This window comes from Emydura macquarii, unplaced genomic scaffold (genome assembly GCF_026122565.2).
Source record: "Emydura macquarii macquarii isolate MOO-44397 ecotype Brisbane River unplaced genomic scaffold, CSIRO-AGI_Emac_v2 contig_312, whole genome shotgun sequence".
NCBI classification, from domain to species: Eukaryota; Metazoa; Chordata; order Testudines; family Chelidae; genus Emydura; species Emydura macquarii.
Genome location: NW_027130449.1, coordinates 14,203,044 through 14,227,585, shown reverse-complemented (window position 1 = coordinate 14,227,585; position 24,542 = coordinate 14,203,044). Strand labels below are relative to the sequence as shown.

At 52.2% G+C, this 24,542-nt stretch overlaps 1 protein-coding gene and 1 long non-coding RNA gene across 6 annotated transcripts in view; one reads left to right on the top strand and one right to left on the bottom strand.

Annotated features, from left to right (window-relative positions):
• DSCAML1 (DS cell adhesion molecule like 1) overlaps window positions 1-24,542 on the top strand; it is a 240,265-nt gene that overhangs the window by 186,272 nt on the left and 29,451 nt on the right. For 3 of the 5 annotated variants that reach the window (XM_067566043.1, XM_067566036.1, XM_067566030.1), the window contains 9 exons: window positions 183-382; window positions 1,348-1,444; window positions 2,588-2,716; window positions 4,748-4,915; window positions 6,315-6,385; window positions 8,253-8,493; window positions 14,247-14,393; window positions 15,171-15,326; window positions 17,730-17,869. In XM_067566043.1, coding sequence (XP_067422144.1) covers window positions 183-382; window positions 1,348-1,444; window positions 2,588-2,716; window positions 4,748-4,915; window positions 6,315-6,385; window positions 8,253-8,493; window positions 14,247-14,393; window positions 15,171-15,326; window positions 17,730-17,869 — 1,349 coding nt within the window. Of the gene's footprint in view, window positions 1-182; window positions 383-1,347; window positions 1,445-2,587; window positions 2,717-4,747; window positions 4,916-6,314; window positions 6,386-8,252; window positions 8,494-14,246; window positions 14,394-15,170; window positions 15,327-17,729; window positions 17,870-18,414; window positions 18,486-24,542 lie in introns of all 5 variants that reach the window. The other 2 variants (XM_067566048.1, XM_067566053.1) reach the window with 2 other exon arrangements.
• Window positions 6,435-14,031, bottom strand: LOC137165096 (uncharacterized). The gene is made up of 4 exons (XR_010923285.1): window positions 13,958-14,031; window positions 11,980-12,330; window positions 10,447-10,701; window positions 6,435-6,556 (listed from the first exon to the last, which is right to left on the bottom strand). It is a non-coding gene; the product is annotated as an uncharacterized lncRNA (long non-coding RNA).

Here is a 24,542-nt window from a genome sequence, read left to right as displayed (position 1 = left end):
TTAGCACTCTGCACTAAGTCTGCTTTGAAGGCAGCCAGGTTAGCCTTGGCCAGATTGATTTGCTGTAGAGGTGAGCATCAGAAGAGGGCAGTTGCTAAGTTCCCCTCGGTCTGTTTTGCCTCACACCGTAGCATGTGTCTCTGCAGCCTCCGTTACTGAACTCTCTTCTCCCCTCCTCTCAGTCCCAGCCATGATCACTTCCCATCCCAACACCACCATTGCGATCAAGGGCCAGATGAAGGAGCTGAACTGCACAGCCCGTGGGGAGCGGCCAATCATCATTCGCTGGGAGAAAGGCGACACGGTCATCGACCCCGACCGCAACATGAGATATGCCATCACCACCAAGGACAACAGCGACGAGGTCATTTCGACACTCAAGGTGAGAGAGCTCTGGGTGAAATGCACCCAGCGCGGAGGGCCAGAAGTGCAGCACTAGGTGCAGTTCACACTCGAATGGGGTTTTGTTACATTTCTGATCACAGGGGTCGGCCTCCTCTTCCCATTTGCTGCTCCTGTGACCAGTCTGTACCATGAACGGCCTCCACGAAAAGCTGAGCTCCCCCGATGAACACGGAGAGGGGTTTGGCCGCACATACGTGCCATGACTGGGCTGGTCTGTGAAAGTATCTTCCCTCTCGGCTGGAGAAATTATGGAGGGACTTTTAATTTCTTATGAGAAATTGTTCCATTTTTCATTGAAAAAAAATAAAACTTGAAAGATCATTATTGGATATGTCAAAAAAGTGAAAACTCCAAGTGAAATGAAATTTTTCCCTTGTTTTATCCAAAAAAAAGATGGAAAATTAGATGGAGACTTTTCAACCGGCTGCAGTGGAGACGCGTCGTGTGTGTGAGAGCTGCTCGGTGCTGGCTGTGGGGAGCCTGCCTGGCCAGGTGTCACAGCTGAAGAAGTAGCTCATGTCCTGTCCTGTCTGTGCAGAGCACTCGGGCGGGGATTTCGCTGAATTCCACTAAAACATTATACGTTCAAAAACCTGCCTTGTGTGAATGTTGCTGGGGCTTGTCCATCTCAGGAGAGGCTGCAGAAAAGCAGAGGGGAGAAAAAGAATCTAGACATGAGCCTCAGTCTGGGGATGGGAGAAGCCTTGCTTCTGAACGCAGGCTCTGTACGGTGCAATGACTGGCACTCTGTGGGCCGTCGGTGTAACAGAGGGGAGAACAGGGCCTGTGTCTTTTCTGTTTAGTGTATCTCACCAGCTGTACAGTTACAGCACAGTGCAAATGACAAGCGCATCTCCAGCATCAAGGCATATTGTGCCCTCACTGTCACCATGGCAGCTAAATTCTGAAATGGCTTCTTCTTTGCCCCTTACATATCCACAGCTTAAACCAGCTGACCGGGGGGACTCTGTCTTCTTCTCCTGCCATGCGATCAACTCCTACGGTGAAGACAGAGGTTTGATCCAGCTCACTGTCCAAGGTACTCATTTTTCACCTGCTAGATCCAATCATAGAAATGTTGGGCTGGAAGGGAAATTGGGAGGCCATCTCGTGTGTTGAGGCAGCACCAAGTGAACCTAGACCATCCCTGAGAGATTAATGCCCATTACTTCTTTTTCTGTCTTCAGTGGACATGGGGAACAACTGATCACCGTCCCCTTCATAGCAGCCCTTGACGTACTTGGAGGTTGTTCTCAGGTCCCCGTCAGTGTTCTTTTCTCAAGGCCAAACACACCCAGTTTTTAACCTTTCCTCATAGGTCAGGTTTTCTAAACCTTTTATCATGTTTGTTGCTCTCCTCTGGACTCTCCCCAATTTGTCCACATCTTTCTTCAAGTGGGGCACCCAGAGCTGGACAACTGAGAGGAACCTGTGTAACCTGTGTTGGATTCTCCTTCACTGAAACGCTTTAAATCAAGTTTAGATGTTTTTCTAAAAGATCTGCTGTAGCTCAGAGAGGAGGTAGCACCGGACATCCTCTGGCCTGTGCTTTGCAGGAGTCAGGTTAGATGGTGACCGTGGTCCCTTGTGGCTTTATAGCCGAGGAGTCTTTGACCCCACCGGGATGAGGAGAGCATGCCTGTTCAAGAATCATTTAATCATATGCTCAAGTCCCATAGAGAGGAACTGAAGTCTGTGTTTAATGCTCTTAAATGCATATGCACGTGCTTTCCTGAGTCATTGCCTGAAAAAGCATGTAGCAGAGAAGGTGCCAAGTCACAGATAATGTGCAGTCCATGCAGGAAAGAGACTGCACAATGGTGGCTGCTTCTGACTGCACATATCACTTGCCCATGTGTCTTTGAGTCATACCTGCTCACTTTGTACAAATTCACATGGAGCCTGAACAACAGTACAGCTACAGGAGAGGGAACTGGGTCTGGTCTGCCTTGAACATCATCAACAGCCTTGTCAGCTACATTCTGACGGCGAGATCTTTTGTGATCTTCTGTCCTGAAATCCATGGAGGAGCTAACTTGCGTTTAAAGGCCCAAACAAAGTGAAGTAACCATCCACCTTGCTTCCTTGGTGAGGGAAGGGCAGAAAGTCGCAATCAGAGGTTAAATGGTTTTCATGTTGCTGGGAATGGCTTATTCATTTGGCTTATTCATTTCTCTCCAAGAGCCTCCTGACCCTCCAGAGCTGGAGATTCGAGAGGTGAAAGCCCGAAGCATGAACTTGCGCTGGACGCAGAGATTTGATGGGAACAGCATCATCACTGGGTTTGATATTGAATACAAAAACAAATCCGGTAGGTGATTGCCTTTTCCCCACTATCTGTGTATAACCTAGACTGAAACAAACGTGTCACTGAGAGTCAGCATAAGATATCATGTTTACTGTGTTTGAGGAAGAACTGATAACTACAGCTAGTGGGGAATTTTTCACCCAAACGGTTTTTGTCAGAAAATGCTGATTTGTCAAACTTTTTGCGGGTTGGTTACAACATATTTGTCGACCCAAAAAAATTCTGAGGAAAAAAGTTTAGAAGTTGTTGAATATTTAATTTTGATATTTTATACATGAAAAATTCTGGCTTCCTGGTTCAAAATGACTTTTAATTTCAAAATGTCAGCTAATTAGTGAAAAAAAATAATCAAAATCAAAATGAAATTATTTGAAATCATTAAAGCAAAACCTTTTGATTGCTCCAAAACATATTTGGGGGAGCGGGGGGTTGGTTTGCAAATATTTTTTATATTTTGATTTTTTTAGTTTCAATTCTGGACAAGAAAATTTTTCAAAATCTCAAAATTATTCTTGGGATGGGAAACATGTTTCCTACCCAGCTCTGCTTAGAATTGCTGGGAATGAGCAGGGTCGTTTTTCTGCTTCATGTTCTCATAGCAGAAAAGAATTTAGTTTTGAGTAAAGCCTTCTGTTCCAAAGCAGCGAGCTGGGGGCTGATCTCACTGTGACTCTGCAGTCGGTCTGGGCTCTGACAGGGGAGTTCTGAGCACCCTCCACTCTGCTTAGCTGCTTCGCACTTTGTAGAACCAAGGCTTAGCGTGTGCTGTCTGACTGGCGGCTCTTGTTTATAAAGGCCACTCGACTGCATTCATTGCCGTAGTAACGCTGAATGCAGCAGCTCCAGATCCGCAGAAGGAATACCCTGTGGGAGGGAGATGGAGCAGATAAGTAAAATAAGGCACCCATGTTTACCAGTGAGGGTGATTAGTCATTGGAATGGTGGATTCTCCGTCCTGCGGAGCACTGAAATCAGGAACGGATATTGTTCTCAGAGCGACGCTCTGGGCTGAGTGCAGGACTCCCTGGGTGAGGGTCTCTGACCGGAGCAATGTCGGAGACCAGTCTGCATGATCATCATGGTCCCGTCTGGCCTTAACATCTGTGAAGCTAGCTGTCCTGTCTGATCTTCTCACATCCTAACATCTGGTTCTGCATAGAGACACGCTGCCTCTTTAGTGTGTGGGGGAGCATGGTCTAGTGGTGAGAGCAGAGGACTGGGACTAGTGGCTCCTGGGTTTATTTCCAACTCTGCCATGGGCTTGCTGGGCGAGCCAGGACATGTCATTCCACCTTTCTGTGCCTCCACTTTCACCGCTCAGCGAGACGGGGTAATGGCGAGGCGAGCCTGGAATCCGGTTGGAGCAGCACGTGTGGAAGGCGCTGTACAGGTGGGGTGCCATGCTCGTTGCTACTCCTGTGCAGGCTCAGGGCTCGGGTCCCAAAGCTGGCTGCTGTAGCCCGTCCATGGCACGGCCCTTCAGTGCTGTTCCTAAAGAGGAAGTGAATTATGCCTGAGCCACGTGCTGCTCCAGCCCCGCATCGGGATAATTTTAGGCATTAAGGGCTTGATCTTGCATGGTGCTGAGCGATTGCTGAAAGTGCTGCAGACCCCCGGTTCTGCAGGAAGCTCAGCGCCTTGGTGGATTGAGCCCTAAAAGAGGGAACTGTAAGCTATAGGCACCAACTTCAGCCACCCTCAGCTGTGAGGCAGCACACTCTTGCCAGGAGCTAATCCATGCCATGGCATTCCCGAGCATGGCTCCTTCTCTAGCCTCAGCACTCCCTGCCGTTTGCACTGGGCTCCAGCGTCTCGGCCAGGCCTGGGGAGCACATGTGTGTCCAGGCACTGAGGAGCTGGCACGTTTGGGAAAGGACTCATGAGACGAGGAAGGTGTGGTGGCGTGTGAGACAGGCAGACCCAAGGTCTGGGACATTGAGTTATTGGATCCTACCAGAATCGACGGACGTTCTAGTCTGCTGGGCTGAGGGGCTCTGCAGAGCCCTTCACTCACGGTGTTCTTTTCCCTCCTAGATTCCTGGGATTTTAAGCAATCTACCCGCAACATCTCTCCCACCATTAACCAGGCTAATATAGTGGACCTGCATCCGGCCTCCGTGTACAGCATCCGCATGTATTCATTCAATAAGATCGGGCGCAGCGAGCCGAGCAAGGAGCTCACCATCAGCACCGAGGAAGCAGGTGCTTCACTCTCACCTCCGCTGGCTGCATGCCTCCTGCACTTCCTTCTCTGCCTAAGCAGGCCTTCGCCCCGGCTCTGTTTGCTGCGTCTGAACAGAGGCGTTTGTTCGGGGAAGGGATGGGGAAAGGGAATTGCCAGGGGGAACGAATTAAGCTGGATGCAAAATAGAGCCTGTGGTGTTGGATGCAAAAAGTAGGAGGCTTTGTGTGTGGAGAGTCCGTGCGCAGGCAGGAGAGGATCACTGCACTGCCTGTGGCAGCCGGTCCCTCTGGCTTTAGCTATAGCAATTCACAGGCAACCAGCGCGTTGTGCCCAGGCCACGAGGAGCTGGCCTTGGTGCTGAACACGTTCTGCTACTGGCAGTGGGGAGCTAGGAGCTTTCCGTGGTGCTGACCACGCTGCTCAGGAACAAGGGAGCGGAAGGTGGCTGCCCCCATGTTATGCTGGCTGTGTCCGTACTGCCACACATCACAGGACCTGGGAAATGAGCTGCTCACTCAGGCCTCTCCCCTTGCTATTCATGTCAGCATGCAGTCAGGGCACTGCAAAACCCTGCCGTGGTGCGGCCTGCCTGCACATGAGCTGACATTTCCCGGTGCTGTTTGCTTTGTTTCTCCCAGAAAAGCAAATGTCCCAGCTGGGCAGCTAGCTGGACTAGTCATTCTCACGTTCTGCATGTTCCGTGCAGCGCCCGTTGGGATTCAGTGTGTCTTTGGATCCCTTCCCCCAGCTCTCCTGCAGATGCACAGGGATGTGCACGCCTATATTTATTGGCCTGGGAGCCTTTGGGATCCTAGATTCCTCAGCTGACGTTTTAGAGAGATTTCTGAGCAGAGCATGTGAAAAAGAGCACAGCAGTTTTCCTGTGCGTGTGTTTCATCTTTGGTCATATCCCTGTTAGTGTGTGTGAAGCCCTGTAAGGAGCCGAGCCTTCTCCTCAAACACTAACAAGGGGATTGATTTCCTCTCTGGCTAGGACCTACACGTGGGCCCAGCCAAACATGTATTGGAGGAGCAATACAGCAGGCATGTTTGATAACTTTCTCTGAGTCTGAGATGGGGAGAGCTCTCTCTCTCTGCGTGTTGTCCTCTCCCTAGAATGACTACATTAATCACTTTAACTGGCCCTCCTGCACTCAGCAGTGCTGCGTTAGTCAGTGGGAAATAAGAAAGGATGGAGAAACCTTTCTTTAAAGCACAGTTTATTTCAACAATAGAGAAGCAGAGAGGAACACAGGTGATAAGACCCAAGTGCATTTATTTTTCTCCAGTCCTCTGTTGTTGTTTTTCCCTGAAGTTGGCCCCCCTGCAGGGTTGTTTCTTTAAAGCGAGTTTAGCTACCAGGGACTCCTTTCTCTGCAGCTTGTAAACATGATTCTTTGGTCTGTTTAACCACAGCTCCGGATGGGCCCCCGATGGATGTCACATTGCAGCCAATGACATCCCAGAGCATCCAGGTCACCTGGAAGGTACATGGTTTGGGAGGGAGGGTGGGTTGCGGTGTGTGGAGTTTTGGTGGCATGGTGAAACCCCCACTCTCAGCGATCTATCCATTGCCTGCACAGCACCATGGATGGCACATTAGTGCTACTGGTGCCTTGGGCAAGTCACTTCATTGCTCTGTGCCTCAGTTTCCCCATCTAAATGGAAATATAATGGTCACATACTTCACAAGGAGTTAGTTAGTGTTCATAAAACATTTTGAGAGTCTCAGATGAAACGGCATGAGTGATGTGCTAAACATGATAATGGTTTCATTACAGCAGTGATGTCAGGAAGCCAGTTTTAGGGGCAAGAATATCTAGCATCATAACCCTACACAGAAGACCTGCTTCTATGGCTCAAAATGTCTTGGATCATCATCTTTCACCAGATTTCCTAGGCCCACGTAAAATTCATTAGACAGAATGAAAACCTCAGAGCTAGATGTATATCCCAGCTCCGTCACACAAGGCCCTTCTTAATCATGTTTTATAAGATGCTTATTATCTTACAGGATATCCATGCAGGATGGAGGGGAGAGAGAATAAATATGTAAAAATCAAGACACTTGGCTACAAAATGCTTGAGTGAAGATCAATAAAATTTAGAACCAGATTTATTTTTCAGAGGCCGCATAATGAAAAATAAAATTGATTATAAAGTTAGGACTTCAGAACGAACCAGCAAGTCAATAAATTTAGGGTTCCATCTTCTATTTCTCTGTTCCCCTTAAGCATTGAAAAACAGATTAATGAAAAATAAGATTCACTTGAAAGATAAGTCACTTCGTTTTAAGAGTATTTCAGCGAGATGGATTGCCCTGGCTTTATAACATAAATTTGCAATCAGCCCTATTGATTTCTTAATGCTTCAGAGAAATATTGTTAACATTGATTTAAACCTGGCTTCGTGCATTTTTAGGCTGTCAGACCCTCTTTCCCCCTCCTAATCAGATCATCCAACTTGAGTCCAGGTGTTATAAATCATTATGTCCTCACTGGCCAATCAGCGTCCAGTTATTGTTCCCTCCGCCGGGCTCTGAATGGCTCTGGTTTGGTTGTTATTTGATTATCAGCATCTGAGTGCTGCCCACTAGAAGCCAAACTACAGGAATATTAAAAAAACTAACCAACAAAGATCCGGTCAAACAGAAACCGAAGGATAGGGCCCAGGAGCGAAATCTTCCATCCTGAAACCTTGTAGCCACTCACTATCCCAAAGGAGCAACTTGGCCTGGCTCTGCGGATGCAGCGTGAGATTACCCAGGAACAACAGAGAAATGCAAACTAGGACGGGGCCCAAACAGCCAGGATGGGCCAATTCAAATGAGTGTGCCCAAAAGAGTCAGAGAGGAAGTAGGAAAGACCCTTCCCCACAACAGAGAAAGTCTGGTCTTCAGACCAGTCCAGCGTGGACCTAGGGACCAGCGGAAGACCTGTCCTGACGGGGCAGGAGAAGCGGAGAGAGCTGGGTTGCAGAGGGCTTTGTAGACCACTAATAAAACACCAAGCACTTCAACAGCAATTTTTGTTTTCAAAGCACCCTGCAGATTTTGAGTCAGTCTCACAGCCTCCCTCCCCTTGTGAGCGGGGGGTGGTAGGATCGTCCCCAAGGGTGAGCGAAGCACACTGAGTATTTGCCCCAGCTATGGGCAGAGCTGGGATTAGAATCTGGCAGTTCCTGCCCCTCTCCATAGGCTCAGTGTGCATGGGTACACTGTCTCAGGTCCCTGAGACCCCACATTTTGCTGTGTGTTGTCCTGTGCAGTGCTGGGGGAGCCTGGATGGGCTGGTGAGGTGGGGTGGACACTGCCAGCCCTCTGACACTGCACCATTTGTATCCCCGCTTCTACAGGCCCCAAAGAAGGAACTCCAGAATGGGGTGATCCGCGGCTACCAGATCGGCTACCGGGAAAACAGCCCCGGCAGCAACGGGCAATACAGCATTGTGGAGATGAAGGCCACAGGGGACAGTGAGGTCTACACCTTGGACAACCTGAAGAAATTTGCACAGTATGGGGTGGTGGTGCAGGCATTCAACCGCGCAGGGACAGGGCCTTCCTCCAGCGAGATCAACGCCACCACACTGGAGGATGGTAAGCATATCACGGTGCCCGGGCATGCAGACAAGGGCACAGACATCTGGAAGAGCCTCCAGCCATCCTGAGGGTGTGTGTTCTCCTGGTTTCTGGTGCAGCCCATCTAATCTGTGGCAGCAGCAGCCGAAGCTCCGGTGTGGGATAGAGGGATTTACACCATCATGCCTAGCCTCACCATGCAGACCCCCAGTGTAGACAGAGTGTAGATCTCCATTTTCACCCCACATTCAAGCAGAGTAAACAGCAATGGTACAAACAGCAACTCTGGATTGGCAGCCGCAGTCCAGGGAGCTGGCCCCACCCCTGGCTGAAACTCCAACAGAGACAAGGCCCTACGGTCTACCTAGCTATGGGCAGCAGTGTTTCTCACTCTCATTCTGTCTCCCTCTGTCAGCCCTTGCCTCTATGAGAATAACATCTTGGTGATTTCCTGTGTGTCTGGCAGAAAGCAATTTACAGCTGCCTGACCCTCTGCCCCCGTCCCATCCAGGGCCAGCACAGAAAATGCTTTTGGGCTCTGCCCCCTTTTGATAAGTGGCAGAGCATCTGTGATTTGTTCCCTGCCTGATGGACAGAGACTCTGGCTTGGATTATATCATTTGGTTTTGATTTTATATGTTGTTTTTTTTTCTCGAAGAACAAAAAGACCTGAGTTCATGCACAGGGACTCAACTGACACTGGATTTGTAGCCCAGTTAAAGGGATGTCAGTGTGGATTGACACATCCCTGATCATTCTTTAGTGAGTGGAGGGCCCCCTCATCTGCAGAAGCTATTATCTGATTCCACATTACCAGGCTATTTATTGGCAGAACCCCTGCCACTCTGATACATTTCAAATTACCTGCACAGGAGAAAAAATGGGGCAGAAAATGCAAGCCAGTAATTCAAACCCAGGATCAGGGAAGCCTCTGCATCTTCCCTCAGAGTCTCATTTCTGGGGTGCATGGCACTTCATGGAAAGGATCTGCTTAGTCCGCTGAGAGCGATGTGGTTGCACATCCTCTTCCTCTAGCAGCCCAGTCTCCCGCAGCAGAGAGATCTGAGAGTAGCAGGGAAGTAGCAAATTACCCACCCCGTCACCAGCTCTGACAGTGCCGGGGAGCTGACAGGAACAGCTCCATGAAAATGTCTGTCTGGACCCTCTAAAAAGCGTTGGCACCTGGCAAAAAACGCTAGACACTGCCGATTTGTCGACTAAAGTGCATCAAATCCTTTCGCCATCCCACTTCCCCTGCAGGAAGGGGGCGTGGTCTAGTGGTCTCAGCAGGACCCTGGAGTCAGAACTTCTGGCTGCTGCGTGAGCTTGGGTAAGTCGCTTCAGCTGGGATTTGCAAAGGAGCTTGGGGGAGTTGTGCACCTAACTCCCCTCTGCTTCCCTGAAAATCCCAGACTTCCATTCCGGGCGCCTCTGGATCGGATCTGGATCGGATTTTCAAAAGTGGGCTGTGATTCTGGATCTGACCTTGACACACGCATGGCCTGCTTGTCAGGGGTGCTGAGAACCCACAGCGCCGTTCGACTCCCACTGCATGGCGAGTGGTCTGCGCCACTCAAAATCAGGCCCGGTGTGTGTAGAGCTGGGAACCCCAAATGAGAGCCCACTTCTGAAAGTCTGGCCCTTCTCCTCCGGGATGTCGCTTCCCCTGGGGCTGACGATCCTCCTCTGGTTGTAGCTGTGCCAATATCTGCGGAGTGCGCAGAGGCCTTGGGAGACCAGGCACTGTGGCAGTGCCAGGTGGTGTGCTGTGAATCTGTGCTCCTGTTCAAATGGCTGCCGCAGACCAGACTCCAGCTGAATTGGAATGATTGTCTATTAAGCAAACTTTGGAGCCTGGAAAACACTAATAATCATGTGCATGAGGCTGAATGCTGCGAAAACAGCTGTGCGAATTCAGGAGCCTAGTTCTTAAGAAAACAAATCGGTTCCTTTGTTATGATTAATACTCACTTCCAACTCATGCAAATGAGTTCAGACACACACACAGCATCTAAGTGTGTCAGATGACTGGAACTCCCTCTTCCCTGCCATCATGCCCGCAGATCTGTGCTTGGAGTTTGTCCTTCAGGCTGGCATTCCTTTTGTCTGGGGTTTAAAATTGCATGGCTGCATCTCCTCTTTCATGCTCATGGCACGATTCCTGTTTCACTAGCAGCCCATAACCTCCCTTTGCCATGGCTGAAGCAGGGGGCACTTAAACGACGACTGCAAGGAAGGAAAAGGTGGCAGTGGGGAAGGGGGATTAAACAGAAGAAGGTTCCATAAACAAAGAGCTTAGCAGGGGGGTCTTGATGGCAGGTGGTGCATGAAACCATGTGCAGGGCATCGCCCCATCTGGCACCTCCCAGCCCAGGCAGGGATTGCAGTGTGCAAGAGGGGAGGCACAATCACATGCACTGCAGGCCTACCCTGCACGTCTGGTAGCGCTTGTCCTCTGACGAGCTCCGATCCCTTTGGGAGCATTAATTCAGCTTCGTGACAGCCTTCCAAGGGAGGTAAGTGTTTTGCCATTTGGCTGAGCGGTGAGCTGTGGCACAGAGGTTAAGTGACTTGTCCAGGATCACACACAGTTTGCTATTGGCAGAGCTGGGAATAGAGCCCAGGAGTCCTGACCGATGCACCCTTGTTCTTACCATGAGAGACACATTCCCTCTGCTCAGACAACAGGAGAGCTTTGAAATTCTACCTGGGAGCTAGGGGCATGTGTGCCCCAGAGCCTGCAGCTCCACGATGGGGCGTGGGGAGGTGGGGTTCTGTGCCTGGCTCAGTCAGTGACTTGCTGTGTGACCTTGAGCAAGTCACGTAACCTGAGTTGCCACGTCGGTAAATGGGACTGGCAACCCGTGCCCTCCAGTGTGAAGTGCTCTGAGGTCTCTGGCTGAAAGGTGCTATGGAAGTGCGACGCCTCACTGGATGTTTCTGGCGGCCCCAGCCTGTGCTGCCCTGCCACGTACCTGCTCAGCTCCCAGCCTTTTCGAGCGGCTGAATGTGTCCTGGAAGCTGCAGGTAGCAGCTGGAGGCGGCCCAGCCTGTGAGCTCTGGCAGCTGCTCTACCTGCTTTACAAAGTGCCTTAGATGTTTCCATTGGGGAGGGATCGTTCTTGGCCTCTGAGTCATTTTAAAAACAAAAAAAAGTTTCACACTGCATTTGCTCAGCAGTTTTTCATACTTAATTAAGGCTCTCATTAGCCTGTCAAAGCCTGCTCGTTTCCTGGCTCTGTTAGCACTCCTCCTGGGCTAGTCAAGAGCCCCCGGTTTAGCAATAGTGTCTTTTCCATAATTATATTGCCTTCGCTTTGTTCAAACGGACTCTCTGTATTAGTTTATTACACTCGGTCCCTAATTACATGGTGCTTATATTTTTACACCTAAGTAATAGGAAACAATAATCATTTTCAAAGAGGATCGTTAGGATGATGTATTATCACTTAAATGCTCATAAAAATTAGAGTTACCTCTTATGGGGCAGTGGGATCTAATTACCTTGCATCCAGCCAGCTCTCCTGTTTCCCTTTGTTCTGAGTGCAGCATATACGTTCTTCCTGCGGCCTTCCTTGTGTGGCTCTCGCTGGTTTGGAAGAAGCTGTGACGTTTCATCCAGTTGTGCTGGCAAAGGGTTTTTGGTCGACTGACTGTCGAGGCAAGGCTCCTGGTACTGGCTCAGTTCTGCACCTCTGTGGTGGATAGATGGATGGCCATTTGTCACTGCAGAGCCGCACATGTCTAGGGTGTCCCTCACGCGAGGCTGACCTACTGATGCTGCAGCATTATGTGTATTCTGGTGGTATGCAGAGGTGCCAGGCACATTTCAAACGCTGCCCTCCAGAACAGCACCTGGGAAAGCAGGAGTGGTTTTGACTCAGCTGAGCAGAGGCCACAATCTTTGAATGGGATTACCTAAATTCTCGGGAGTCCCACGAGGATACCATGGGTCAGACAATGAGAGCTGCTTTGGCCCCATGTCCGGGGGAGTTTTACAGGCCCGCCTGACAATCCACTTTGTCCAGGAGTCAAAGGAAGAGCTGGAGATGGCAGGGGATAATGTGCAGGAAAAGTCAGGCAGCTGAGATGTGAGATAGGTGGGGTGGGTGATTAACCCTAAGCAATATGGACGAGCACTGGTACCTCTTCTCATGCTCTGTTCACCCCGTGCCTGGCCCCTTCTGTACTTTGGAGCCTCGACTTCAAAAGCAGAGAGAATTCAGGGGGCTGGTCAGACTGAGCCCCCCCCGTCCCCTCCCTCAGCGGTGCTGAATGCCTCAGCACTCGGGCAGCGTGGAGCCAGAGATGGAAGGGTAGGGCCCTCTGATGCCGCCCAGAAGGCAGCGCAGCACCTGCAGTGCTAACCTCCTGGGCCGCGATGCTGTGTTATCGTAACCCTATGGGGCTGGTTGTTCACAGCAAATCTGCCCCACAGCCCCTGGCCAACCCCAAGTTGAAACTCTGTGTTATACGTAAGGCCACCTTTGCTTTCACAAGCGTGTTAGTTGCCACTTTATTTTGATGAAATCTCAGTGAAATAGATGGCAGTAGGTCTGCTCCTTTAACCATGCCTCAGTTTACAAGACTCTGCTGCTGAATTTATATCATGCACTTTGCTGTGCTGCAAACTCATCCTTTATTTAGTTAATTTCACTTCCAGGACGTGCCAGAACTGGGCACCTAGCATCCAGCTGGGTGGGAGGCCTGTGGGTGTGTCTGCACTGCCCAGGGAGGGGAGACAGATTCGAGCTAGAACACCAACTGGCAGTGGCTTGGGCTAGCCCCCCGAGTCCAAGGCTGCCGGAGCCCCGCATCTGCGCTCGGGTGGCTAGCCCCAGTCACCACCAGTGCCGCAACGCCCACCCCGCTATTTTGTGCACGCTAGCTGGAGCTGCGCCAGCGCATATCTGTCTATGGTGTAGATGTACGCCATCTTACCCTACTCGTAACGCAGGCTACACACCACACACCCTTAGGGAAGGACGTTTCTGCTGGGCTCCCATACTCCAGCGCTGCCTGCCACCGATTACTGAATGGTCTAACCCACATGTGGGCATCTGCTAACCTCACTCTCAATCCAAGCTTTTTGCAGAGTGGAGCCCTCTCTGGCGGGGGGTGGCTGCTAGCACAGTCAGCGCTGCTGGCCCACCTGCTCAGAAAGGCTGGGATTAAAGCAGAAGTTCCAGCCCCTGGGAAATTCCAATATTTCAACACCTGTTTTTGTCTCAAAATATTGAAAATTTTCACAAAATTTAGAAAAGTTCTGAAAAATGTTGATTTGCGAATCTTCAAGTGACACATCCCATCTCTTCCAATCAAAGGCAAACACTCTGATCTCTCACAGCGACATCCTTCACTGTGAAAAGTGGGTTTCAAATTAAATAATGTGGTTTCAACATGAAATTAAAATAACATTTTGAGTTAAAACGAAACATTACACAAGGCAAAACTGAAACATCTCTTTGAAATCAACATTTACCTGTGGGAAAATTTCCGTTTTGAAGAGCCCACGTTTGCTGCTGGGATCATTCTGCTGGGAACCGTTGTGGTCTGGCTTCTCGCATGCTTGGAGATGGTGACTCTGAGAGTCTGAAATGCTGAACTGCTCGCTGCTCACAAATGCAGCGGGCAGCCAAGCCGCCCTAAGAATAGATGCTGTGATGACTAAACTATCTGAACAGACAGATGGTGAGAGCATTCCCGATGCTCTGCCCACAGAGCATGGCATCCTCCCTCACTAATTCTCTCTCCATCGTCTCTTCCATCAGTTCCCAGTCAGCCCCCTGAGAATGTGAGGGCATTATCTATCACGTCAGATGTGGCTGTGATCTCCTGGTCAGAGCCCCCGCGCAGTACCCTGAACGGGGTTCTCAAGGGCTACAGAGTGATCTTCTGGTCTCTCTACATGGATGGAGGTGAGGGCTCGATGGGCTTTAGTTTTTTCAGTTTCTCTTTCTTACTCTTCTTATTCTAAAATGTTGCATGAATTTGATGCTCAGGAGAGTGAAGGGCCGGTAGCCCTAGCTAGATCTGCCATAATGGAGGCTGCAGCTATGCAAGTCCTGTGTCCCTCACCTCACCTACACACACAGCTGTGACTCCACTTCGCACCTGACCCACGAGGCCCCCTGCTACTGCAGTCCTCTGCCAGGCCTGCATTGCTCTGTGTTTTCCGTGCCAGTGGAAGTGTCCACAGAGAGCCAGGGTGTCACTGGCGACCTCAGCCCCACATCAGTGGAATCCTGTGCTTTTCGAGCTGAGCAGGGGGGCCCATTCCCACCATTCCTGTGGTGACCGGCTAGTGCGTCATTAACCCGGAGTCATGTGGAAGGAAAACGATGGGGAAGGAAGGTTGGGAATCTGTGCTTCGAGCCCTCCGCTGGGACACAGAGAAGGTCAGAAGCTGGGCCCAGAAGCTGCAGGAATAGCGCTGCAGGGGTGGGCTGCTAATCTGGGTTTTAACCTGGCTCACGTCACTGTCCCTGTTTCTCTGCCTGGCCTGAAAGCAGCGAGTGATCCTGGGGCCTGGTTGAGACACCTGGAAATGCCTGGCCCAGCGTCCTGCAATGGGAGGGTGAGTGGGAGCAGGGAGGACCCCCCGCGTGACTGCCAGCCTGGAGGGGAAGGTTGGCTGGGGAGCAGAATGCAGACAGGGAGCCCTGGGCTGATCCCGTGCTGTGTTTTCCCTGCAGAGTGGGGGGAGATGCAGAACATCACCACCGTGCGGGAGCGAGTGGAGCTGCGGGGGATGGAGAAGTTCACCAATTACAGCGTCCAGGTGCTGGCCTACACGCAGGCCGGCGACGGTGTCCGCAGCAGCGTGCTCTACATCCAGACCAAGGAGGACGGTGAGTGACGGGCCCTTCCTGCCCAGTGTGGCCCGCAGCAGGGGAGCAGAGGAGAGGGCAAGAAGGAGGTTGCTGGCACAGCAGGGCTGGGGGTCTGGGGCAGCCAGGGCACGACTCAGGGAACACGGGGCGCTGGTTGAGTGGGGGCATGGCATGCCCGGGGCGCTGTTGCAGCTGAGGCTCTGGAAGGGGGTAGCGATGGAGCAGGGGGAGATGATATTGAGGGGGGCCATTAAGTCACCGGCTCATTTTCCCAGCTCATTTTCCCAGCTGCTTTTCCCAGAGTCATCGTCTCGTGTGTGTGTGTGTGTGTGTGTGTGTGTGTCGTCGTCGTCGTCGTCGTCCCCCTCCCCCCCCCCGAGAGTGGTTGGGTGGGATCAGGAGAGGTCTGTGGTTTGGGTTGTGGTTGGAAGCCGAAGAAACAGTGCAGCAAAAATAACCCGAGCCCAGGCCCCTGCTGCCAAAGCCATCAGCACTTGGCGAAATAAACACTTTTTAAAAAAGCGCTGGTTATTTAAATATTTACACGTCTGCCTGGCCTACTTTATTCCATTAACTTGTGTGAGTGTTTTCCTGGGCCTGTGCTGTCCTTGGGCTGGGAATAGGAGACGGGCCCTGAGCCCCTCGGCTGCCTGTCTCTGGAAAGCACCAGATGCTGGGAAGGCGCATTAGGGTAGCGTAAGGATAAGCCAGTCGGGCATGTTAGTGGATTAAGGAGACAGACATTAAAAGCCAATCACAGCTTCTAAACACGAGTGTGAGCTGGAATTAACCCTCCTGCCTCCAGCTTGGCGAGAGGCAGGTGCTGCCCTCAGTGAGATGAACGGTTTTGGTCTCCTAACAGGGTGATGCCTGCACACGAGTAAATCCCCCGTCCTGCAAACCACGGTCTGCAGGCAGGGACACAGGAGTGGGCAGCTGTTCGCTGTTCACCTCTGCTGTCTCTACTTCTGTCCACAAGGCAGCGTGGTCTCGTGACTCCAGGAAGGAGCCAGCCGCTGGGATTCTTGGGCTCTGCTGCTGGCTCACTGTGTGTCATATCTGCCCCTCTGCAAAACCAGGATAAGCATTTAGTATCACCAGCGTGTGAGGGGCCTCGTTGATGTTTAGAAAGTGCTTTGAGATCCTGGTCTGGCAGGCGCTCGGCAGAATCAAGTGTCCTTGCATTGCATGGTGCGGGGCTGGGGGAGTTTCCTGGGGCCGCAGTGTACAGCCTGTATTTCAGCAGTATTCTGATTGCACGGGGTGGCTGAACTGAGCACAAGACGTAGCATGATTGTGCCTTGTGGAAAGCCGGATCCCACCTCTGAATGAACTCTGTGGGAATAGATTTTAACATGAGGCCTTAGAATCGCCACCACATCAGACAGCAAAACTGCCGGGCATTGCAGCCCAGCTGCCACCGTGCTCTTGGGATGAAGGGGGGCACCTGCAGAAGCTGGGCACTCCTGTTTAAGGGCTTGCGTCTTGGTCCGGGCTGAGCACTGGCAGGAAGGAGAGGAGAACAGTGAAACCCTTCAGGAAACCCGACCTGCGAGGAAAGGTTACAAATCTGGGCATGTTTAGACTTGCTCAAAGGAGACTGGAGGGGGGAGCCTGAGAACAGTGTTGGAAGGTGGTCAGGGCTGCTATAAAGAGGGTGACTGGCTGTTCTCCACGCCCACCGAAGGCAGGACACGAAGCAACGGGCTTGATCTGCAGCAAGGGAGATTTAGGTTCGATATCAGACAGAACTGTCAGGCTGTAAGGGCAGTTAAGCCCTGGAACAGGTCCGCAGAGGAGTTGTGGAATCCCCATCACTGGAGGTTTAAGGACAGGTCGGACAGTCGCCTGTCAGAGATGGTCTAGGTTTACTTGGTCCTGCCCCAGTGCAGGGGAAGAACTAGATGACCTCTCGAGGTCTCTTCCAGCCCAACGTTTCTATGTTACCGTGACAGCTCCCACCTGTGTTCTTCCCACTTTCCCAGCCAGGGGCTGAACCCACAATGAAAGGTAGCACAACAGATTCTCCACCACTGGACCTGCTTCCTTTGCTCCTCTGGCTGACCCCGAGGAACATCTGCCCTCACTGGGCTGGAGGGTGCAAAGCTCCGTTTTGTGCACACCAGTGGTCCTGTGCCAAAACAGCATCTGCATCCAACACCAAGCCAGGGCAGGATCCAGAGCCAGCCCTTCCACAGTATTGGCTCCTGCTAGAATTGTGGGGTTCCTGGTTATAAGGAATTCCTTTTACAGCAAGCCCTCAAGTGATGTGACTGACGGCCAGCCCTGCGCATGCAGGAAGAGCAGTCGGGCCTTTTCCCCCACGGGAAGGAGGAATCAGCGCCTGGCTTGGGAAGCCGTGGTGGAGCCAGCCAGTCTTGCTCACACTGCTGGGTCTAAAGTGATCTGTCTCTTGCTCAGTTCCAGGCCCCCCCGCTGGGATAAAAGCTGTCCCCTCTTCCGCCAGCAGTGTGGTTGTGTCCTGGCTTCCACCAACTAAGCCAAACGGGATCATCCGGAAGTACACCATCTTCTGCTCCAGCCCTGGGTCCGGACAGCCGGTAAGTTGGACCCGAGGGAGCGTGGATGATTGGGTGGGGGCTTGGCAATGAGGGATTAACCCTTTCTGCTCAGCAGAGTCCACATACCCCCAGAGAGCATGCATGAGAACACCCGAACAGCAGAGCTGCTTCGGGCTGCTGGCAGCCTGGCAGTGGGTGTGGCAAACCGGCCCACCGGGCTCGCCGTAGGAGGAAGCTGGGAACTATTCAGCGCGGTGCTTAAGGGTCAGGGAGCATCCAGGGGCCTCACAGCCACACGAGCTAACGGGTCACATGGAAATGCAGGGGGGAAATCTTGGGCCCATCCTCACGCTCCTGGTTGTCAGCCCTTGTTTATTTAACAACCCGCTCCACGGGGTCAAACCTAGGCACAAGTCCCCATCACTTGACTTAAAGGAGTAGCTCTGTTAGCAGATAGGAGTAGTAGGCTGTTATCCTCTCCATGGACCAGCCCCTAGAAGGGGGCATAATGTTTGTCTAGCATGTTGCATTTATCGCCTCTGGCTCATCTGGCCCTGTACATTCCTAATGCTCTCAATCCAAAGGCACCTCTCAGTGGTGATAGCAGAAACCCGCTGCCCTGTGTGTTAAAGCTGATCCGACGGTTGTAAGGTGGGTGAGTGTATTTCCTTATCGCAGGTGGATGCTCTGTTTGCAGCACAGATGGTGTCTGTCCTGGGCACCCCCACGTGTACGTTTATTGCTGCGGTGTCAGGGGAGTTTATGGATGGAAACTCAGCACTGGTGTTGGGGGTCGCCTGTGCTTTTAAAAAGAAACCGAGTCACAAGCTACACTTTAAGATGGCTGCTGCACTTCCCGAGCCCCGCTTGGCAGACTGAGCAATGCTGTGCTGCAACACAGCTCCTGGACGGGCGTTTGTCTGGTCTGGGACTTCCCCAGAGTGCGCGCCACCATTGCTTATTCTACTGAGGCGACTCTTTCGACAAACAGGCCCTGGTGTCCAGCACACCAGCGTTGCTTGGGTCTGGAGCCCCGTCTTGCCAGGGGCCCTTGTCTTCTTGCAGGAAACGTGTGCTCTCTTCTAGGACAGGAAGGAGGGTCAGCACGTGTGTGAGGGAGAGCGAGAGAGTGCGCACACCTCGGGGCTGAATGTTAGTCCTCAGTAAGACCGTAAGGCAGAGCGGAGAGCCAGGCACACAGCAGACGCGCTGCGTCAGCTGCCCCTCAGCCCTGACCTGCAGATCCCGTTATTCCAGGGATCCCTGTTCCTCCCTCCCAAGCTCTGCTGACACCCCAGAGTCCAGGTCCCCAGCAGCCCCTGTTATTCCAGCCCCGCTCTCCGGCTGCTGCTCATCCTGGAATTCTGAAAAGCCAAGACTGAGAGTTCATCTTCCGTTGCACAGCCCCTGGGCTGCAGGCCAGGCTGGGAGACATGCCATGTAGAGGGAGGGAGCTTCTCTTAAACCCCAGGAGGGAGAGGAAACCTTGAAAGAGCTGAGCTGGGATCCCAGATCACTTAGAGTGTAAATGGAAAAGGGAGGAACCTGCCCTGCCGCTGCACACTCGCCCTGACCTCTCCAAGAAGCCTGGCCCATGGAAGGTTCAGGCTCCTTGCATCTGGTGTCAATTCCCCCCAGTCTTGTGCTACCTGCAGACACCTTCCGCTTCATCTACCGTGCCCTGCTCGGTCGAAAACAAGCTGCTTCGTGGGCTCATGTTTTATAGATTTTCATGTTCGGTTGTTTGCCAACCTCTCTGAAGTGAGTATCTGAGGGAGGTTCCAGCTGCAGGTGCGTATAAGGGAGGCCGTGTCGGGCAGTGTGAAAATATCCCCCTGAAAGCAAATCAGCTCAATACCGTGCCACAGAAGTCAGAGAGGAGATAGCTCAGCTGGTCCCATCGGGTCCATCCACTGGGTCAGTCTGGGACTGGTTCTTGCTGTATGTGGGCCGGGCATGTCTCCAGCCTCTCTCTGAGTTCAAGACCTGGGACCTTCCCTAGGGGCACTGTTGCAGAGGCCGATCGTTCTCCCTGGTGGGAGGCATTAATTGATACATGATCTAAAATTTCCTTTGCTTAGCTCCGTCCCACTGCACCTAGTTACACCCGCTCCTCCTCCTCCTGACATTCCCCACCCCCCTTCAGACAAAGGGAAGCCATGCAGCAGTATCCCCAAGTGCACAGAGAAGGAGGTCTCCTGCACCCTTCTCAGAAGATCCAGCTCTGCTAAGCAGCTGATCTTTGTCTGCCCTGCTCCCCGTTAAGGAAGGCGTCACTGTGTGAGCTCACAGTTCTCACCTCTTTCCCTGCACAGCCCTTGCTGTGTTTTAGCTAGACTCCGTCATGGGGATACACTCCAGCTGGGATTCTCAGAGGAGAATTGGTGCCCAAATCCCATAGGATCTCAATAGAAGCTGGCTAGGCACCTGCCTCGCTTGGGAAATTCCAGCCTTAGGCAAGTGGTTTGAACTTGGGAGCCGCAAGCCCAGCACCTGGGTGTCAGTGGCCTGGTTTGTCCAGGTGTCGAGCGGCCCGTAGCCGGGGCTGCTGCAGCCACTCCGGAGCTTAGGTTGCTTTTATTCAGGTGCTGAGCCCTGGACACGTTGGCCTTGGCTCTTCTCCTCTCTCTGCTGGCTTCCTCTGTCCCTGCACCATTATTGTTCTGCTCGGAGTCTCCTCTGTTTGTTGGTCACTCCCTGGTTCTGGGCCCTGCAGCGTCGAGGTTCGGGCACAGAGAGCAGTGATGGGAACGGCGGTCCTGTGCTCCACGATGTAACAGCCCCAGCTGGACCAGGCTTCTCCATTGCATTACCAGCACATGCCCACTGGGGCCTCGTTGGCCCCTCCCAGCACCCAGGCTGGGTCCAGCTGTGGCAGCTGATCTCCTCCCAGTTCCTAAGGGAAGGTGGGGGGGCTCAGGGCCCCCTTTCCATGGGGCAGTGTAGACTGGTTTCTAGACTGATGCCATTTCAGCTTTCCAGGGGGAAGGGAAGAAAAAGCAACGAATCTGAAAACCTCTGTGGCCTGAGAAAGCGCCTGCACCTGCTGGACCCAGAACTGGGTGTTGCTGCTGCAGAGAGCAGGGGAGGGGGGTTAACTGACCAGGAAAAATATATTAATAATAGAGCCAAGTGGTGAGGACGAAGGTCGGTGTGATCCAGCTGCATGCACAGTGCAGGTACTCACGCTCCTGGTGCAGAGAGGTTTGTGCAAATATAATGTGCACAATTTGCATTGGATCATAACCCACCATCTGTTTGTTACCTTCCACCACACACCCCACCCCTCGTCCCTGCATGGATTCCAAAGAGCAGTTTACGAGACATTTCTCTTACCAGCGGCTGACCAAAAATAAAATAAAAATTAAACAGGGTCCCATCCCTTCTTCACAAGGGGAGAGGTCGACAGGAGGTCTGCAAACCAGTGCTTATCAAAAGCTCCTTCTCAAATTCATTTCAATATCTGAGCCTCTGGTTTCCAGGGCAACATAATCTTTTCATCAAAGCAACTGGTAAAACCGCTGGGATCCAATATTGTTTTCTTGGCATATTGTCAAAACTGTCATTTGGTTAAAAAAAATTATGTATACTATATAATATTTATATATTGCATATATTTACATATATCATAACAGATATACACTATATATTATATGTGTGTGTGTGTGTGTGTGTGTGTATAAATGATTGTCTCTGTTCTATGGGCTGAATTGTGTGTGTGTGTGTGTTTATATCTGCACCCTTAAGTGTTTTCATGTGTATGTAAATATATATGTATAAACAAAATATCCGTCCCATAGACTGTAGACTTTGAATTCCCACTCCTCCACCGCCTGTCCCTTCCCTTGTGACCATGGGATACCAGACAAACAACTTGTCCATGATGGGCTGGTGGATGGCTCCAGCTTGTTTGACAACTGGGGCTGCAGCATTTCCATGCCTTGACGGTGGCATGATGGGGAAGAGCAATGGTCCTTGGAGGAGCCTTCTATCCCAGCTTGGCACCCGGCCCCCTCTGGTTTCCGGGAGTCCATGCCAGTCCCCGTTCCATGAGGGGTCTTTTCTGGAGCAGGTTCACTGCCCCAGTGTCAATGGCTTTCATACCCCTTGCACTCGGTCATGTGCTGTGTGTGTGTGTGTGTGTGTGTGTGTGTGTGTGTGTTTACACACGTGTGCACCCCTGCCCTCACCTGGCTCGCCCACACAGGGGAGAAAGATCCCTAGTGATGTAAGAGCTCAGGAGTCAGAGGCAGGTGGTTTTGCTGAAGTAGAGGTCCTGCGTGCTAGCGCCTGGCTGTTTTGTTGGTGACCAGCACTAATGTTTGCGTGTGGCCACAGATCTCTCATCACATCTGCACACCGCATTTCCTGCAGCTGCTCCCTGTCGTCACTGCCTGGAGCAGTCGGCTGCATTTTCTGAGCACAGGATAGCAGCTGCTGGATGGCATGAGGCCCCTCCTCAGGGATCTCTGTTACCCCGAGTCCAGCCATTGTTTGTCACCCTTCTTGGGGCTCATGCGCCCTCAGTGCCAGGGGCTGCCTACACAAGTGATTCTGCTGTTCCCTGCGGGGAGCACTAGAGAGGGAGACGGTGGGGCCCAGTCGGTCAGGCAGTGCGCTGGGAGCCGGGAGTCTTGAGACGTGTAACCCCAGCTCTGCCAGCATGTCCCTCCCCGTCCCACCCCCACCCTTCGTCTGCCCTGTCTATTAGATTATCAGATCTTCAGGGCAGTGACTCCCCCCCACTCTGTGTTTGTACCGCACCTAGCACAGTGGGCCCTGATCTCAGATGGAGCTGCTAGGTGCACCGTAGTACTGCTAGTAATAGCACATGGGTGACTAGAGCAACTCCCCCTCTCTCATCTCCTCAGGAATGCCTCTTGCCCTAGGTTGCCCTCGATTCCTCAGTGCAAGCTCTTGGAAGTTGCTGCTAACAAATGGTGTCTCATGTGCAACAACGCATCCTGTGGTTGCTGGGTTGCTCCACTGGTTTCCTTTCCAATGGTCTGTTGCACAGGATGGAGCAGCTGGAAACCTGGCTCAGCACTGAGTGTTTCTTCTCTGGTCTGTTTGAGGTCCTAACGGCAACTGGACCCACAAGCGATGTGCCAGAAACCTGCGCAGGAGCAGGGCCGGTCCTACATGAGAGTGAGGCCGTTCTGGTCGCATTGGGGCCGCTTGTTATGTGCCTGGAGTGGGTCGAGGGGGGGACTTTAGGCATCTATTTATTTTAAATAAACCAGTCTCGGGGGTCTAGGATTTCTGCATGCTTTGCAAAGAGGTGAGTGAGGAAGGGCTCCGTGCAGCACAGCCAGTGGGAGGAAGACGAAGAATTGTGCGTGGAAGGTGGGGGGAGCCATCAAATGGGGTCAGGATTTTTGATATTCAATTTTGGGCTGGATGAGGTGAAGGTTTTGTGGCATGTTTCATGCTGAGCAGCCACGTGCCATCTGCTGCCAGCCACAAAGCACATTGTTGTGGGTTCTTCCTCGGACCGTCGTGGGTTCCTGCCCTTCCAGCCTGCCCTGCTCATGCTGGAGAGGCAGGAGGGATTGTGGGCCCTGGGAAGCGTGATATTGCTGGAACACATCACACCGTTGCAGCCATCTGTTCCTGAAGCTCAGAACTGGGCTCCCTGGAGAAATTACGACACCAGCCGGTTTACACTGGCATTGAGAAATGCCAAAAGGGGCTGAATTAGCTTTCAGAAACCAGAGCCAAGCAAACAAACACAAAGAGAGAGCGCTTCCGAGTGCTCCCCAGCCTTTCCAGTGACTGTGACAGCTGGGGGTGGCTCTCTCATCTCTGACCTTGTACCTCCTCAGGCTGATGGAGCCTCGGCAGATGAAGGGGATGTGGCATAGGGGTGGATTTTGTTCTCTAGCGTCCCATTAAATAAAAATCACCAGCCTTTTGAAATGTGCCAGTCAGAGGCCTAGTGTGTTTCCAGAGCTCACCACACCCACCTTCCTGCCTGCTATAATCCTCCCTCACTGGGGTCATACGCAGACGGCAAGGAGAGGTATTGGACCACTGACTTCTATTGGAAGTCCTCAGGAGCAGCTGCTGCCCTTCTCCCTGCAAACTGCGCTCTGTGCCCCAGCCCATCAGAGCGGAAGGGAAGGGGAACACCAGGAGGGCAGCCCTCCAGCTAGACTGTTCGCTGAACTGTAGGGTTCTTTAGGTGCGTCGTGGGGCTGGAGAAGGAAGTGTTGCTATACCCAGGTTGTTCGGAGGAGATGCAAAGACCGGGATTTGGTGCTGTCCCTTACGTGGGACGTTAGTGGCCAGGAGTTGTTGAAGTTAGAGATGGCACAGAGTGGGGCAGGGCAGGGGCAGGGACTGCCTCTTTATTCCATGTGCATACTGTGCCTAGCACGAGGGGATCATGGTCCCTTTTCTACGGTGATTCCGGTAATAAATAACAACCCCTAATATTTTGCTTAATCTAGATAAAAATACCCAAAATGCTGGGGCTTCCACCGCTCCCTTTGGGAAACGTCCCCGGCAAACAGCCCTCCCGGGAGTGCCCGCCCACACATAGGTGTGTTACAGGTTGTCCTTCTGTGCCCGACCCCTTGCGTCTCTCTGCCCCAGGGGGGAGGTCTGTGCTGATCAGCTCGCGCTCCGGTGTTTAGCTCTGCAGGTCCCTGTCCGATCCCTGGGGTCAGCGGAGATGGTGGGATAATCTGGGCTTGCTGGGGCAGGGCAT